The sequence below is a fragment of the Seriola aureovittata genome, chromosome 5 (assembly GCF_021018895.1).
Source record: "Seriola aureovittata isolate HTS-2021-v1 ecotype China chromosome 5, ASM2101889v1, whole genome shotgun sequence".
NCBI classification, from domain to species: domain Eukaryota; kingdom Metazoa; phylum Chordata; class Actinopteri; order Carangiformes; family Carangidae; genus Seriola; species Seriola aureovittata.
Window position 1 is genome coordinate 463,920 of NC_079368.1, and position 18,185 is coordinate 482,104.

Sequence of the window (18,185 nt, forward strand, 5' to 3'; positions counted from 1 at the left end):
CCCTTGAGAAGGTAGGTGTTAATTCCTGCTCTGTGTTATTATTTCCTGTAATATTATTTTTTAAATATTCTTATTTCTGTGGTGTTTTTACTTCCTGCGATTGTGTGCCTCTCACCTTGACTGCCACGCCTTTCACCTGTTTCTTATTACCCCTGCCCTCCTTGTGTGTTTAGTCTCACATTCCCCACATGTTCCTCAGCTGTCCTTCCCGGAATGTTCCCTCATGTCTTCGTGAGAACACTCTTGTTGTTTGTTCCTGTTTGCTTTGCAAATCATCTGGTCATCCACCTCCTACCTATCAGTCAGTCTCTGTGTGTGTATTTAAGTTCATCATCAGCGAACTCTGACAATTTCATGGAAAACAAAACAGAACATGACAGAAAGGAGCCAAAAAGTTTTAGTCATGGTCTGACTGGAAAATCCCATCTGGAGGACAGTTCGCTCTTATCAGCAGCTGCTCGAGCCGGGCTCTGGCAGCAAGCTGGCTATGGCTGCAGGCTGGTTTGAGTGTATGGCACTGTATGAATGTGAAGCAGTGTATTCTTTTTATTATATTTACCTTCCCCATCACATATCTATATCTAACTATATCTCTAAGAATTGCATCTTCACAAGATAAAACACTATAGAGGTTGTCCAGATGTTGCATTGTGCCTGTTTGTTGACATTTTTATTTTCCTGTCACCATAGTGAAGAGATGGAGCTCCCTCTCCTGCCAAAACACTAAAAACATATATTTTATCTCTTCTGAAGACTCAGATTCTGTTGGGTGTTTTACTTAAGGCTCTTCATATTTTCCAGACTACCTGTTATCTCCTCATATTCAGACCCAGCAGGGATCACTTCATCAGGAATGTATTTGGAGGAATGAATAATCTTTGTTGAGGATTGTTTATGTGCTGCAGCATTTTTCCCTCGATCACATGCTAAAATCTGTAGGTGTTTTGGGCCATCTGTGTCTATGTGTCTGCCACAGAATGTTGATGTGAGGTCCCCACACAATCACTCCTCCTTCTTCATCTCCAAAGGCCTCCATTGTGTCTCATACAATGGCCGTCTCTGGTGGACCTCAGGAAAGCCCCCTCTGCAAAGAGCATGAGACATTATTGAGTGTGTGCCAGCTCTCATAGACCAGCTCAGAGAGGCGCACTTCATAATTGGTTTGTTATTGAGTATTGCACCCTCAGGCCTGATTTTACAAATGAGATCTTATAATGCTCAGCAGATTGACAGATTGATAGGCTTCCATGCAGCTTTAAAGAGGAGGTGCTGTCCTCACTTTGCTCATACATCCTGTTCAGCCAACTCTTTCTTTGAGTAAATGTTACAGGAAGAAGCTCTGTCTTAATTAAAATCACATTGATGTCCTCTATTTTGTGTTCAGCAGAATGAGTAGAGCTTTCTGTTAAAGCATACTTTGATATTTTTTGGGCTTTATTTGATAGCACACAGTAGAGAGACAGGAAACGGGGAGGCAGAGAGAGGGGGAATGACATGCAGTGAAGGGCCGTCCGACTCGAGCCGGGGCCGACTGCAGCGAGGACTGTAGCCTGCACACGACGCCCCTGTTAAAACATGCTTAACTATGAGCACTAATGTATTTGCAATATGAGGCAGAGAGAGCTGTAGTGTGATCAGCAGCAAATCAGAAATCCATTTCAATCATCATGTCAGCTGTTGTTTTGTTTTGTTTCAAGTCTGGGCGCTGAAGACTGACTCTGGATTGAGCCCTAAACTTTCATGAAGTCAAAGTAACAACTCCTCCTGAAAGACCTGAAAGAGCAGATACTGTATGTTCTATCTGATTTAAGTCAGTGAAGAAGGTTAATGCACATTGCCTGTTGTAGTTTACTATAATTCATATTGAAATATATTATCCAGATTGAGCACATTGATTTACATTAAACTCATGATGGACTTTTATTTGAAACACTGCAAGAGACATGCTGTGCATTGTAGGATAGGAAACCTGTAGTAAACAGGTAGTGTGAAGCACATGTGTGCATGGTGAGAGCTTCTCCTGTGTCCTACACTTTTCTTATGCCCCTCTCAAGTTTTGGTTGTTTAATACGTATACCTACACTTATATATGTATAAATGAGTTACATTTACTGTTTATGTACAGTGTTAGTGTGATGATGTGCAGATTGATGCTAACAGGAAGTCATTCTGGTGTTGCAGTGATGCTAATTTACAGTAATGTTATATGCTAGTGTATGACAGTGTGAGCATATCATTTACTTGTCATTCAGCTGATGGCTAATGTTAGCACTTACTGACCAGCTGTGTTGTAATCATACAGTAACTGTACTGTACTAGTGTAGAGACATTCAGGTCTTCTCTGTCCTTTGTTTATTACAATCAATTGTCTATGAAGGAGTGAGGCGTTCGCTTCCTGGCTCGTGAACATCGTGTTTGGCAGCTGTTTATCTATGATGACCTACTAGCTGTATAAAACACCTGGAAGGAGCAGTCCACTGTAGGTCATTTGCCCCAACCCTCTGATATGACCCATAGGAGTGTCTCTTCACATAGAGGCACTATGGTGGTCAGTGTAGTGGACCTTTGTTGCCATGGTTACAATAATAAATGCATTGAGTCTACCAGCGGTGGCGTACCAGATCTTTGTCATTGTGATTGCAATGATAAACACATGGTTAAGTTTATGGTCAGGGTTTGGTTAGGTTTAGGAAAAGATTGTAGTTTTGGTTAAAATAAGAACTTAGTTTAGGTTAGAGGACCTTTGTCATCACAATGATAAAACATGCAGTGAAGGTTGTGAAATGGTTAAAAGAAACAAGGTGACTATTGGGTTCAAACAGGAAATGAATGGAGGTCTCAATTCCCATGTTTTGTGGACTTATACTGAAACTTATGCAAATAGATAAAACACGATCAAATCAAGAAAACATCATGTGCTGCAAATACACACAGCACGACTACACAGACAAATGCTGCCAATAGGGCATTTGGTTAGGTTGTGTTGTGTGCATTTGTGCTCTCTCAGCCATCTGCATCGCCAGGTCAGCTCATTCACTTACTAAGACACACAGTCTTCATGTGATATCAAAATGACGTGTCATAGCCCGGCTCCTAGGCCACGACATATTAGGGAATGGACACAACAGATGATAGTTGATTAGAATAATTTCCTATAAATATGAATAAACTGAAGAGACAAATACAAATTGGAGTGTGACAGACAGTAATATCAGTAATGTAAATGTGCATGTGTGAATGTAGTGAATTGTAGGATGTTGTAGAGCAAAACGAAAACAAAAGCCAAACAAAAGAAAACATGCCGATGCTGGCAGGAACGAGTCCAGGTGAGAGACAGCACAGTAACTGCCCATGACACACTCAAGCATTGACTTTCACAGATGTTACACTGATGCTTCTTGTACCACACACATGATCTTTGGTCAGCACCACATTAAGTCTCAAGTCTTTTGGCCCAAAAGTCAGAGACCTGGGATGTGAAGTCAAAAAGTTCAAATCAGTGCTTAGTGTGAAATTGACAAGACATGACACCACATACATATTTTTTAATGGAGACAGGAACCAGGATCAGTGCCGATCCAGACCGTCAAAACCAAAACCCAGACTGAGAGTTTATCTGGCAGCTCTTATCAGTGTGGTCAGTGTGTCAGAGTTAAGGTTTCCTTAAATAAAAACAGTTGCACAAAACAACCTGTAGTCTTCTTCTTAAGGTTTCCTTAAATTGTTCACTTAGAGATTTAAGGTTTTCTCTAAAAATACAAAACAAAAATGCCTTAAAGTGCAGTGGAGCAAGTAACTGACAACAGGCAAAGGACAAAAGTTCATTTCAGGCAAGCAGCGCTTCCCTTTATCCACCAAGTGTTTGAGAGAACTACTTCTTAAGTATATAAGAAATCACTTAAAGTCAGTTAAACTGTTGCACAAAAAACCTTAGTGACCAAAGTACGGAAAAAAACTAAAAGTATCTCTGACTCTTGTCTGCAACATGACAGAGTTTAAATGAGGGAAATGAACTCAGGGAGATGACCCGCAGACACCCTTTAACAATGCAAAAGAATGTTACTGCTGTAAAATCTCTGTCACTGTTGCAAATACCTACTATTTCCTTAACTAAGGAAAACTTTTGAGAGATTCTGTGCAAAAGTAACACCATCAGCTAAGGAGAAATTAAACCATAAGCGCCATACTTAGGTAGAAGACTGAAGGTGTTTTGTTTTATCTTGAAATGTTAGGGAAGTGGTAACTCATACTTTTATTTTGAAACAACTTTAGTGGAGGCCAAGTCTACAGCTGTGATCAGGATCAGGGAGGACACAGGCTGCAGAGGAGACGACAGAACAAAAGTTGCATTTTGGTTTTTTGTTAAGTCATTTAGAGGAGCTATCTGTAAGTTTAGCTATTGCTACATAGCTAACATTAGCATTAGCAGCTGTTTACCGACCAGTCTAGAAGAAACATTGTAAGTTCAGCGTGAAACCTCATTCCTTTATTCACCAACAGCTGTCTGCAGACGTGGACACAAACAACAATGTGAAATCTTGTTTCTATCATGTCTTTTCTTCTACTGAAGTAAGCATGCCAACCAGCTCGCCCCGGCCTGTCTTATCACAATTTGGGTCCTGAAATTGCTGTCCTAAAATTCCAGCCCTGGAACTGCAGCGTCAGGTACTGCAGGAACACACTTTGAACTTTGAACTACTCAGAGGATGTATTTTGCATTATAATGACAACAATGGCTGAAGCTCTCATAAAGTGTTAATCACCACCACCAGCAGCAGAGGAAATTTATAAACAGCACCTCTAAGATATTAACGTTAATTAGCTATTATGATAATATAATAAAATCATACAGTGAAGTCACTAGTCACTAGTGTTAAAGTCTGAAGTCGTCAGATTCATCAGACTCTAACTTGAATTTGAATCATGTGACTCCAGTCCACAGCTCAGGACTCTGCTGTGGTCTTGGCTGAATGTGTGGGCCTTTGCTTCATGATCAGACCAATACACAGAGGTCCTGATGAGTAACTGCAGTGCTGGGTGTATATCTGTACATGCATGTGGGTCGATGATGCACTGGAAGCTCCCACAGTGGGAGAAAATAACCTTAGTATTGTAAAGGGTTGTGTTGGGGAGGGGGAGGAGGAGAGCGCCTTCCTACATTAACCCAATTACTTCTTGAACATGACATAGTGGCATGTAAAATGGGGACAAAGGCTTTACATCCTGGCCACTGTGAGAACATAATGGTATATGATGAGTGTGAGGCCCTGCTGATGTGAACAAGATCAAGTTGAGTCCTGGTTTAACAACAGGAGAGCTTTTGTATTGGCCACAAGGTGCCGGGACTGAAGCAGCACAGGTCATGTGAATTGTCAGTGTTCATCACCACGGCCAGCGTGGACAACATTGTTCCATTACAACAACATGTAAACATTTCGTGACAGAGTTCATGATTGGACACACCATTAGTGATGCCTTCATGAGACAAACTGACTTGTCATACACTCATTAATGAACCTCATTATCCAAGTGTAAAAAAGTCCACGCAGCTCTTCTTTAAATAGAAGAGGGGATTTGATTTTCTTTAATGAGGCCCACATACAGGGACTCACCAAACCCACCATTCAGCTCTGGGTTTACTTCAGCCTCTTCCTCCAGAGTTGCATGACTTGGAGCTTAAGTTGAAGATTCTCAAATCCCCGGCCAAGAAATGAGACAGCTGTGCCTGTATGACCACGACCCAGAGCTGCTTCTTTAGGGTATTTTGGGACCGAGATCAGGCAGAGCATGGTGACCTCTACCCCACAGCTAAACACAACTCATGAGAAGAAATGAGTCACCGTCATCATCCCTTCAGCAGGAGGCGGGCAGGGCCGGTTCTGCTTGTGTGGCTTTACTGGGCCATGCAGATTGACTTACAGGACAGACTTTTACCATGGAAATATTATTTCATAGCAGACACACACACAGTTGTTTTCAAGTGTTGTGCTACATTTCATTACATCATTATTTAAGTAAAAGACTTTGCAATTGACCAAAATTCTTTATTGCAATCAGCATGTCTTTTATCAACAAACTTGACAGAATAGAATAATTCAGTTGTGAATAATGAAATGTGTATGAGACTGAAACAACACTATGAAGTGCTATAACAGAATACATATGTTAAAGCTTATCATCGCCACTATGTGTCTCACACAGTTCTGCTGTCACTGTCAGACATTAAATCATTGATGGTTTATGGCGTCCATTGTTGGACATGGAACAGGCAGCTGTTGTGTTAGCATGACTGATCGCGCTTCTTAATTTGCACTGAGGTGAAATGTTCAAATTCACAATAATTACAACAAATGTAGTGGCAAAATCTGCATACTTTTACACAACGACAGAAATATAACAAGATGCATGGAACTCTGTATGATATTAATAGTCAAATGAATTCATGTAAGTATAAAAGTGTGTTTTTTGGAGTTCATATTATATTCAACACATTCCTCAAAACAATATCTATGGTAAAGAGACAGGAAGCATCAGGAGGCCGGAATAATAAACAAAGCAGAATCATGGTCAAAGTGCTTGGTGATAGGATGGAGTAGATGGACAAGTGAAACCACAGCTAATAGTTTAGTGTGACAAACATTTCTCAGAAGAAATAATCTCCTCGGTTGAGTTAAATGCCAGGGTGCGGAGCCAAGAAACACCCGCTCTGTAAAAACTGTTTGGTGTCTAAGATTAGGAAGCCTAAATGGTTACTGAATCCAGCCATGCTGCATAATCTAATACATTAGCTTGTTAGGCTATTTTTCTTAAAGCTTAAAAATTCAAACCAAGTGTCAACAACTGTGGCCGAATATATTTAATTTCCTGTTAAAACCCCCCAAAACTAGAAAAAAAAAAAAAAAAAATAGAGACCAGTGTTCAGGTAGAGCACTCAAATCCTGCTTGCCAACAAGGAACGTACCAACTGGATTCCTACAGGTGTTCAGAGAAAACATTATAATCCAACACCTCTCACATCAGAAACCACGTGTCCTGAAGAAAATGCCAGTGCTGGAGGTTCTGTGACATAGAGACTACCTGCAGGGTTAGCTGGTGAACTACTGTATCAGGTAAGCTAATGGCTAGGGTTTTATATAGCTACACAGTCACACTTGTGGTCAAAAGAGTACCTGGGCACTGACTGAGAGGAGGGTTAAACAAAAAGGAAACACTAATGCTGCTAAAAATATATTATTTCATCAGTGGCTAGGTTCTGAGATTTTCCCATTGGGCTGGGCGATAAACAAAATGTAAAATCGATAATAATCTCCAGCCCAATTATTGTGATATACAATTTCATCGATGAGGGGGTGATATTTTCAAGATTATGAGAGATATTGCAAATGCAATTGGAAACACTGCAGTATTCGATATTATTGCGATGTTATTGAATATCAGCCCAAGCTTATTTCCCAGGTCTGTTTTGATACAAAACCACATGGCCAAATGGATTTACTGGTCGCTGTAATCATTTCTCCTCCTGTCTAAAGTGGTTGTCAAGAAACTGGGTACAAAATCCTTTTGTGTAAAAATGCATTATAAAGTTCATCTAGCATGACTGACTCAAAACAAGTAGTGTTTCCCGCCATCTTTTACACTGTGGCTGTTTGAGGAGAGCATCACTTCACCATCAGGAGGAAGAACTACAGCAACCCAGACCATATAACAATTTTATAATGAGATTAATGACATAATGAAGTAAGGATGTTAACACTTAAAGTTTCTGCTTGATTAGTTAACCTCTCTCTGCTGCTGCTCATATCACTGGCAGGCCTCAGAAACTACCAGCATCTACTATGACATCTGAATAAATCCAAAATGCAGGCGTCAAAGTTTCAGAAACCAACAGGGGCTGTGTCTGCTTTAAACACACCATTCATCTCTCTGCTTGTTAACCAGCCTGCTGACATATAAAGACAATATGAAGAAATCTGTATGACTCTAAACTCTCAGCTTTAACTCAACCTGTTTGATTATTTCCACTGTTTTTGTCTCATTCTATTGACATACTGTACAAACACATCCCAATACATCTTTGAGGCATGTATGTTTGGTCCACTGTGAGGTCAGCTGTTTGAATAGCGTGCATTGGTACTGGAAGGCTGGTGTAGATTCATCCTTTGTCCTGTTTAGTCCAATATGCCTGTTTGTAGGCTGTCAAATACTGAGCTTCTTCTTCCTGTAGGTGCCAGACTGGCAGGCCTATTTGAGCTTATCTGTAGCACAACCTCACTGTGCTCACTGGTCGACAAAGTTTACCCGATATGTCAGCTGATGGCCATTGTCCCAGGCGTACAAAACCTTCTCCTTGGGATTGTAGTCGATCTGCGTGGTGAAGGAGTATTCATTGGTGAAGGGCAGGCGTGGGATGGCTTCAGTGTTGGTGTGGGTGTCGTAAGCATAGTTCACCTCACCTTCTTTCTGGTTGTACACATTGACGGCGTACAATACGCCGCAGATGATGAAGCAGTTCCCATAAGAGTTCCTCTTGAGACCGGTCCTCCAGGTGGTCTCCTTTTTCAAGGACAGGTCTCCAGGATCCAGTTTACTGATGACGATCACCTCCTGCTGGTTGTAGTCATAGTCCATTGAGGGGTAGATCACCCACAGGCCGCTTTCATCCACCGCAAAGTCGATGTCCGAGTGGCCCCTCCACTTCCAGGGGGTGGTGTCCTCGTAAACCACGTCGTGCAGTAGTGTCCAGGCTGCCACGTATCGCATCCTCAGGTCGTACTTGATGATGTTCTTGGTGAAGGCTCTGTTGTAGTAGAAGGCTCCATTGTAAACCACGTGGCCTGTTCCTATCCAGTTGTAAGGCAGTTTGAAAAGGTTGCTCCAGCGGCCTGGGATAAACAAAAACATTATGTTAGCATTAACTATTTATTATGAGGTTTGGGTACAATACATTCTAGTGTTGTAGTGCCAGTAGCTTCCAGCGTGAGTCCAGTTCCTCCAATTGCTGCTCTGCTCACCACTAACACTGAGTAATAAACACAATCCAGGCTTCTGCTGCTTTACAGACATATAGGACATCACACTGTGTCAGCATGAGCCCACTAACACCATGTATCAGAACTGTATTACTTCCTGTGTAACTTGATAAAATTAACACTTAATGACTAAACTCTCTGACACTGATCAACAGATTTGATACCATTGTTTTTTCTTCAGTCATTCAGCCTGACATCTGCATTACCTCATTTCTTTTTGCTGTTTGTTACGAACTAACCAATCAGACGCAAGTGACGTATCCATGTCATCCTCACTGGATACAGCAGCTGTATTAGCGCTGTGGTAGCAGACAGTTAACTCAATGTTTTTCACCATGATAAAAACAACTCTGCAAATATCTGATTTTTTATTTGTGTAAGTTTATTTAAAACAACCTGTACATCTGGGTCAAGCTACACACTTGTCACTTGTCAAGACTTTGACTTGAACGTTTAAGCAAAATGTAACTTTTAAATGTCCAAGAAGTAAATTCTTTCTCATAAAAACAAAAGTTAGATTTCAAAGCAATAAAAATGATGTAATAAACTCGGCCACCAAAACACATAAAAACAACAAAGTGTCATCAAACTATTACTAATAATTACTACACTTAGGGCCATCTTGCTTTCTTTCATTGTGTGTGTGTGTGTGTGTGTGTGTGTGTGTGTGTGTGTGTATTGCAGTCTATGGGAGACCTACTATGATGGTTGAACAGTTCCTGTAGCTCAAAGTTCAAAGTAAATTCAATATGTCTGCTGCTGTATTTGCTGTGCAGTCTGACTGTAATCTCTCTCTATGAGCACTAATTTGTAAACAGCTTTCTGCATGTGTGTGTGTGTGTGTGTGTGTGTGTGTGTGTGTGTGTGGCTGTGTTTGTTAACATCACAGATATTAAAGAATCTCTGAACAAGCTGGTTCCAACACCTGTGTGTAGCTGGAAGACGCAGAGCTGACTCGATTTTGGCCCGGTGAGCCTTCTGAACGACTGCTATTTGTGAAAAAACGGTCACTCCTATCAGAACTATGAGCTAACCATGACCGGCACAAGACCTTCGTGCACAGCATATCTAGTTTTGGTGTACAAAGGTGGACAAAGGAGCGAGTTACAGAAAAATGTTACTTCTGCATTTTTGGGGAAATCAGTTGCTGAATTTGTATTGCAGGTAATGGGAGAAGTGGAGGGGATTCCCATCACTTTGAGGCTCATGTTCAAATTCTGTAAGTCTCTGTGCTAGGGTATTGAGGAAGCCACGATGTGTGAAGATTAAAATATGTGGCCGTGAGGACGAGTTAAACAGGTTTTTTTCAGAGGAGTTCTAGAGCTTATCCCACTCTAGCCATGATGTCATCCATTCTAGACTCGAACATTCCATGCGATACACACCCAAACCAAAAGTATGAAGGAATAGTTAGAGGCGGTAAAAAGGTATAAGAATAATAATAATAAAGATGAATAACAATAGTGTGAATGCTGAGAGCTGAATTAGATTGATGAAGCAATGCTGAAGAAGCTGAAAGTAATGTTAAAGTAGCTCAAGTAATGGCTGAAGATTAAAAGCAGAAATTGTAAGTTGGAGGTTGAATGGTATGAAATGGTTGAAAAAGGCCTAAGATGCTGTTGGAAGCTAAATGGCCTAAATTGGCTGAAAAAAACATAAATAAGAAGAAATGTACAAGCAAAACTTTTAATGTCACACCTGAAGGAGATTCTGACACAATGTTAAAATTGTTGAAAAAGCAACCCATATTAACTGAAGTACAGTGCTTTAAAAAATGTAATGCCAAAATGTTGTAGTGGAAGAGCTGAAGTCCATTAGCTGCAAAAGCTGAGAAGTGAATCATGTTGTTGAAACAATTGAAAGCTAAATTACTTACAAAGGTGGAAGTAGGAATAAAATGCCTTACAAATGTGAAGAAGTAATCATTTGTATAAGTAACAGAAAGATGAACTTCATCCTAAACAGTCAAAATTTTAAGTAAAGATATCAATAAGTTGAGTAATCACTTCATAGCCGAAAGTCTTGTGAACAGTTTAAAGTTTGAATGAAGTCTGTAGCTGACAGTATGCTCCAGAAGTTGAATTTCAAAGACAATGAAGTTTTGAAGGAGTTGAACATCATCTCCATTCATTTACATTGTAAAAAATTGCAGAAAAAGCTTATTATTTCAAAAATGATTAATGGTATCAAAAACTTGAAAGTAGGGATACATCTGCTGAAGAGGCTGAATCTTTTGATAGTTGAACAGATTATGTAGCACAAGTATGCAGGAGGACTTAACAACCGAAGGAAAGTAAAAGGAGGATCTGGAGTATAACACCAATGGAGCAGGTTCAATTCAATATGTCTGCTGCTGTAGTTACTGTTGTTCTGTCCACTCTGAACTGTTATCTCTCTCTATGAGAACTAACTTGTAAACAGATTTCTGTCTTTCTGTGTATGTGTGTCCCTCTGTGTGTGTATGTGTGTGTGTCTGTGTGCGTGTCTTTGTGTGTGTGTGTCTGTTGGTGTGTGTGTGTCTGTGTGTTGGCGACTATGTGTATATGTGTGTGTCTGTGTCTGTGGGTTTCAGAACGTGGCTGTGTGTGTGTGCATGTGAGTGGGTGTGCGTGTGTATATGTGTATGTGTGTCTGTGCTTGTGTGTGAGTGCAGCTGTGTGTGTGTGTGTGTGTGTGTGTGTGTGTAAGAGAGAGAGAGAGAGTCTGGCAGTGGAAGACAGAGAGGTCACACAATTCTATGGGAAAAAGAGTTTAGCAAATCTCTCAAACTCCTGCCATTCAATACAAAACGGTACATAATATCAGCAAAATTATCCCATGGTCAGCTCTACAAGACTCTCCTGAACATCTCTATGTGGTTTAGGTGTTTCTAGAGCCAAAAAGCTTCTGAATTTGTGTTGCAGTATATGGGAGAGTTGGAGGGTGATCGCATCACTTAGAGGGTCAAATTTCAAATTCTGTTAGTCTCTGTGCTAGGGTAGACACTTTGTATGAAACAGGACAAATTCATCTACTAATGAGGAAGGGCAACAGTAAAAACAGTTGAAATGTGTGTAAATCATTGTCTGATTTAGTGTTGGAGCAGTGTGTAGCTGGACTTTTGACAGAAATGTCACTAAAGTGGTTGATAAACACCAAAGATATCAGAGGAGTCTCTAATCAGGTCATTTGACCCACCTCTGTTGCCCCTTTCCTGCACTCAGAGGTTGCCCTGTTGATTTTAACTGCTAAGATTTTACTGAGTGGGACAGAGATTCAGTTGAAATATACCTCTTGAGCCGAGGCTTGTCAGTAAAATATCGTAATTCTTATCACATGAATGTTTAGATTTTCTGAGAGAGGAGACTTTGCTGATCGCAGTCATATAAATTGATTGTCTGTGGTGCCAAAAATGGCACCACAGACAATCAATTTATTTAGTTATGGTTTTCCAGAGTATGTTTTTGTTCTTGTTAGTTTCTTTACAGTATGTGATTAAAAATGGCATGTAATGCATGTGAATGCTGAGAGTTGAATGAGATTGCTAAAGCAATGCTGAAGAAGCTGAGGCATGGCTGAAGTAGCTGAAGCAACTGCTGAAGCAATGCTGAAGAAGCTGAAGCATGGCTGAAGATTAAACGCAGAACTTGAAAGCTGGAGGTTGAATGTCCTGAAATGGTTGAAAAAGACCTGCATAGTTACTGAAAGGTGTAACACAGCACAAAACTGTACAAAATATACAAAATGAAAAAACAGGTTAGTTGAGAACCAAATGGCCTAAATTAGTTGAAAATAAAAACCAAAGAAAGAAGAAATGTACAATCAAAACTCGTAATGTCATACCTGAAGGAGATTACTGACACAATGTTAAAATAGTTGAAAAAGCATCTCATATTAACTGATCAACAGCGCATTGAAAAGTTAGATGCCAAAATGTTAAACTGGAGGAGCTGAACTCTATTAGCTGCAAAAGCTAAGAACTGAAACATGTTTTTGTCATGTTGTCTCCCTTTATGAGTACTAACTTGTAAAAAGCTTTCTGTGTGTGTGTTCGCGCACGTGTATCTGTTTGTGTATGCGTGTGTGTGTGTGTGTGTGTCTGTTTGTGATCGTTTGTGTGCCTTTTATCTGTCTGTGTGCCTCTCTGCTTGTCTGTATTTATGTCTGTTTCTGTGTCAGTTAGAATGACAAACTGAAATTAACTGCTGAATGCCTCCTGATTACAACTGAACTGAAACATATTTCCAGTGAAAACTGTTTAGAGGTGTGTACATTTTTTTCTGTATTTAGTGTTGGAGCAGTTGTAGCGGGATTTTGATAGCAATATCAGTAAAGTGGTTCATAAATACCACGGATAACAGAGGAGTCTTTAATCAGGTAATTTGACCTAGCTGTGTATTCCCTCCTGCACTCAGAGGTTGCCATGGTGACAATGCTGTCCGTCTGTCTGGTTGCCTACCTTTCTTTTATCTCTGAAAAAGGTAGCAACTGGACAACACTGGGTAAGGTAATTCACCAATTAGAATATATGTAATGTGGAGTCAGTTAGATTACAAACTGAAATTAACAGCCAAATATTTTGTTGTAGTAAATTTTCACTAAAATATACTATACATTATTAATATACTGAATGTTAAACTTATATTATCCAATGGAATAACTAGCTGAGTTTAGATAGATTTGTGAACCAGCTTTTACTGAAGTAGAATTGAAGGCCCTGGGAGAAATGGTGTTGCTGTAGTGAGGCCCAGATTGAGGATAGACGAGGGCCTTAGGTTTAGGGCGGTGGAAGGGCTTCTGGACACCTGGTCCTACTACGCTACCCTGGCAGGCCTGGTTTGAGGATTTCCACACGGGGCTGGACATCATTGCTCCCAAGGCGGTGATAGGTTCACTTTAGAAAATAGGTGGAGAACCCACCTAAGAAAGAACTATATATGATTGTGCACAAGTTCTTTGTCTTCAGTTCGTATCCGGATCTGATCTCGCTTTTATTCTTGTGAAAGAAAAAATTCTATTGCATTGGACTCTGATCATCTCCAGTGACTTTTTTGAATGTTTTTTGACTCCAGTAAAAGTGCAGTTTTGTAGAAAGTTAAGTGTTGGTGAAGAGGTCTCGACTTAGTCTCTTAGCCAGCCAGGAGAGACAGATGCCTGACGACCCCTACCTGGGAGGCTCAGCCTGCATCTCAGACCATCAGTAGCCACAAAAAAACTCTAATTTTGCCTTTATTTGACAGTACAGTAGAGAGAGACAGGAAATGGGGAGGCACATGGGGCGCCTGCTTAGACCACTACGCCACACGACGCCTCAGAAAAGCCTTTTTAACTTTCTGATTGTATCTGAGTGCAGGTCTCAGCCCAGGTGAGGTAAATCAGAATGTGTCTTCTCTAAAGAACCTAGTCAAAATGATTGAAAAATAAATGAGAAATTAAGCATGGAAAAGTGTTAGTGTTAGCTGAGGGACAGCGGCACTCGCCAGAAAGTGTATGTAAGTTTGTGTTAATACTGCTAAGATAGATAAAATAGTAACTGTGTAAATAATAAAACAGTGTTTAGAAGTGATTTAAATTGTAGTTGTTGTTAAACTGTTTATATCCTAAGGGAAACTAATAAAAACAATAAGGGAGGTAGTAATAATAAAGATAAGGTGTCAATTTATTTTATAATAATATAAAAGTAGAGGAGATATAAAGATATATAGAATAAAGATATATTTCTTGTTGGAGCGGAGATGACGAAGGCTTGGAGCAGTGGCATGAAAAACATCAAATAAATCAAAATCTGTGGCACATCATGAAGCTTGTTGGATCCAACATAAATGTAAAAGGAGTTCCCCAGAGTGCAGGGGGAGTGACAGGCAGGTGGTAGACTATAGCGACTGTTAACGTGAGTGCAAGAGCAGCGGTGAGGCGATCAGGGCAGTAGACAGTATCTCTCAAGGCCAAACGCTAGGAGTGCTAGAGGGAGTTGGCAAGCAGAGCAGGGTAGCAGTAAGTTCATGACTGCATATCACCGTCATTCCCAAGAAAGTGAAGTTGAAGGCTAGCTTATTCTTATACATTGTTAAAACCCAAGGAGAAGACAAGACAGAGACTGGAAGTTATATAATGATAATAATAATAATAATAATAATAGTTGATTTGTATAGCACCTTTAAATACGAATGACAAAGTTTGTCACATGAATCAAATACAAATATCAAAACAAATCAAAGTGAAATGAAAATAAAATTAAAAGATTTTACACAATAAAAGAAAAGTGTGTCTTAAGAAATGAAACAAAACGGAGAATTGACTCAGCTCAAATTTAACCCTATAAGAGGAAGAAAAATAAGCCTGACAGTACTGGTGTTAAATACCACTGTTAATCAGAATAAAAGAGCCAAATTAAGCTTCAGATATTCCCAGATCACTATCAAGCAGCGGAAGATAAGGATATATGGGGGCCAAAGTGATTAAAGGAGGTGTGTCAGCACCAGTGGCTGTAGAGTTGAATATGTACCTGGTCTTTCAAATGACTGTGCAGGACTCAATGACAATTATGTCAGCATGTTTGAATCAGACCCCTTTTCAGAGGAAACAACTGCCCAGGGCGAGAAGGTAAGTAAAAGCATTGCCCAAGAGTGAAGCAAGACCTGGGACGCTCTTATTGAGTCCACAGACATGTCAAAAAACAGCAAGAAAGCATGGACACTTATTCACAAGCTACGGGGTGACCCTAAAGCAGCTCCTCAGCACCCAAAAGTCACTGCCAACCAAGTTGCCAACCAATTGCTTGAAAATGGAAAGAGTGGAAAGAGCGTGAAAAAGATCAAGCTGAACCGCAGGAAAAACATCGAGGACCCTGCTTTTCAAGACAGCTCACTATGGAAGAGCTGGAAGGGGGAATCGCTACCCTCAAACCAGGAAAGGCAATTGGACTGGATAACATCGCAACCGAACAGATCAAGCACTTCAGTTACAAGGCCAAGATATGGCTCCTACAGCTCTACAATGAGTGCCTAACAACACACAAGCTCCCGAACATCTGGAAGAAAGCCCACATTATGGCACTGCTGAAACCTGGGATAGATCCATCTGCTCCCAAGAACTTCAGACCAATCTCACTTTTGAGTCACACCTACAAGCTCTTTGAACGTCTAATCCTCAACAGAATTGGCACCTTGGTTGACGAACACCTCATCCCTGAACAAGCAGGTTTCCGCCCAGGCAAGTCGACAACTAGCCAAGTACTCAACCTCACCCAGTACATTTAAGATGGTTATGAGGAAGGGATGGTAACTGGTGTGGTGTTTGTCGATCTCTCAGCTGCTTATGACACAGTCAATCACAGATGTCTCCTCAGCAAGATCCTGGAGACCACAAGAGACATCCGTCTGACAGAGCTGATTGAAAGCATGCTTGAAAACAGGCACTTTTTTGTTGAACTTGGAGGAAAGAAAAGCAGGTGGCGAAGACTCAAGAATGGTCTCCCACAGTGAAGTGTGCTTGCACAAGACAGGCAACTCCACCCCACATGTCACGCTGTCAGTGACTAAAGGAAATGAATCACACGAACTTGGTCCAATGGTAAATGCAGCATTACAAATAAAAGAGTGGAAACCTACAAAGAATAAGTACATTCACATTTTATGAGGACAACCATACGTCAGAATATCATTAAGAGCTTGTGATGAAGGGACACCAGAAAAGGTCATATTAAACGAAAGAACACCTACACTTATGCCACTGACACCAGAACATAAAATCCTGTTAGAACAAGTGCCACAAGAATTGTGGTCAAAACACAAGACTGATGTAGGTAGGAATAAAGTAGCGCAACATATACATATTAAGCTTAAACCAGGTTGCCATATAGAAAACAATATCCACTGAAGCAGCATGCTATAGAAGGAATCAAGCCCCCAATTCACGACCTGACGGAGGTTGGGGTTTTGGTAAAAACAAAAAGCCCCTGCAATACTCCCATTTTCCCAATCAAGAAACCACACTAATGATTATTGATTGGTGCATGACCTTAATGCTATCAATTCCATTGTTGTTGCTGAAACACCTGTGGTTCCAGACCCCCATATGCTGCTCTCAAACACCTGATGCACACTGGTATGCAGTCATTGATTTATTTTCAGCCTTTTCAGTGTGCCACTACATCCAGACTCACAATACCTGTTTGCATTCATGTATCAAGGACAGCAATACACATACACATGCCTATCACAGAGTGCTGGCTCAAGATCTGCAACACTTAGACATTCCAAGTACTGTGATCCAGTACGTGGATGATTTGTTAATTTGTAGTCCCACCAAACAACAGTGTGAAAAGGACTCAATTGCGGTGCTAACGGCGCTAGCAAAAGGAGGAAATAAAGTCAGTAAAGAGAAACTTCAATTTTGTCAAAAAGAAGTTGAATATTTGGTCAGAACACTGTGTGGAAATAAGATATGAATTGCTCCCTCACAGTTAAAAGCTACTGCTAAGGCTCTAAAACCACTAACAGTGGGACAAATGCCCTCTTTTCTGGGGGGTTCAGTCGTCTGTGACTTTGTGACTATGCTATCAAAACAGCACCTCTGCGAGCCCTAACAGGGGCAGCATGACAAACAAACAACTCAGACCAGCTACAGTGGACAGAGGAGGCAGAAAGAGCCTTCCATGCGCTAAAAGGAGACCTGCAATCTGCCCCAGCACTGGGCAACCCAGACTATTCCAAACCATTTCATTTATATGTTGCAGAAAAATCTTGATATGCGAGTGCAGTATTGATGCAAGATACACCAACAGGTAAACAGCCATTAGCCTGCTACATCACACAGTAACACACGGGGAAGCCATCTCCGCTTTGTTAGACACAATGCACCTCCCTACAGCTGTCCAGCACATCAAAGGACAGACTCATTAATTGCCATGGCCAATAATTTAGCAGATGAAGCTGCAAAACATGCAGCAGTTGGCACAACTACAGGCCCATTGTTGGTAGCTGAAGATAGCAAACCTCTAACAACTGTATCTTCTCTAATACAGGTACAGGAGAGAGCTGATCTGTATGAGAAGTCAGTATGGTTGAAAAAGGGGACTATCAAGGTCATACAAGATGGTCCTCAAAAGGATTTGTGAAGAAGTTCTCATGGTCATTTAGTGTTGCCTGTTTCATTGTTGCATTTTGCTATAAGAAT

At 40.7% G+C, this 18,185-nt stretch overlaps 1 protein-coding gene across 1 annotated transcript in view; it reads right to left on the reverse strand.

The window, feature by feature from the left end:
• Nucleotides 1–6,030: 6,030 nt before the first annotated feature.
• The window catches only part of LOC130169966 (olfactomedin-like protein 2A), a 39,509-nt gene continuing 27,354 nt past the window's right edge, over nt 6,031–18,185 (reverse strand). Inside the window, exon 8 of the mRNA XM_056377030.1 lies at nt 6,031–8,882. Within this exon, the coding sequence (XP_056233005.1) occupies nt 8,278–8,882 (605 nt within the window). The 3' untranslated portion in view covers nt 6,031–8,277. The remainder of the gene's footprint in view (nt 8,883–18,185) is intronic.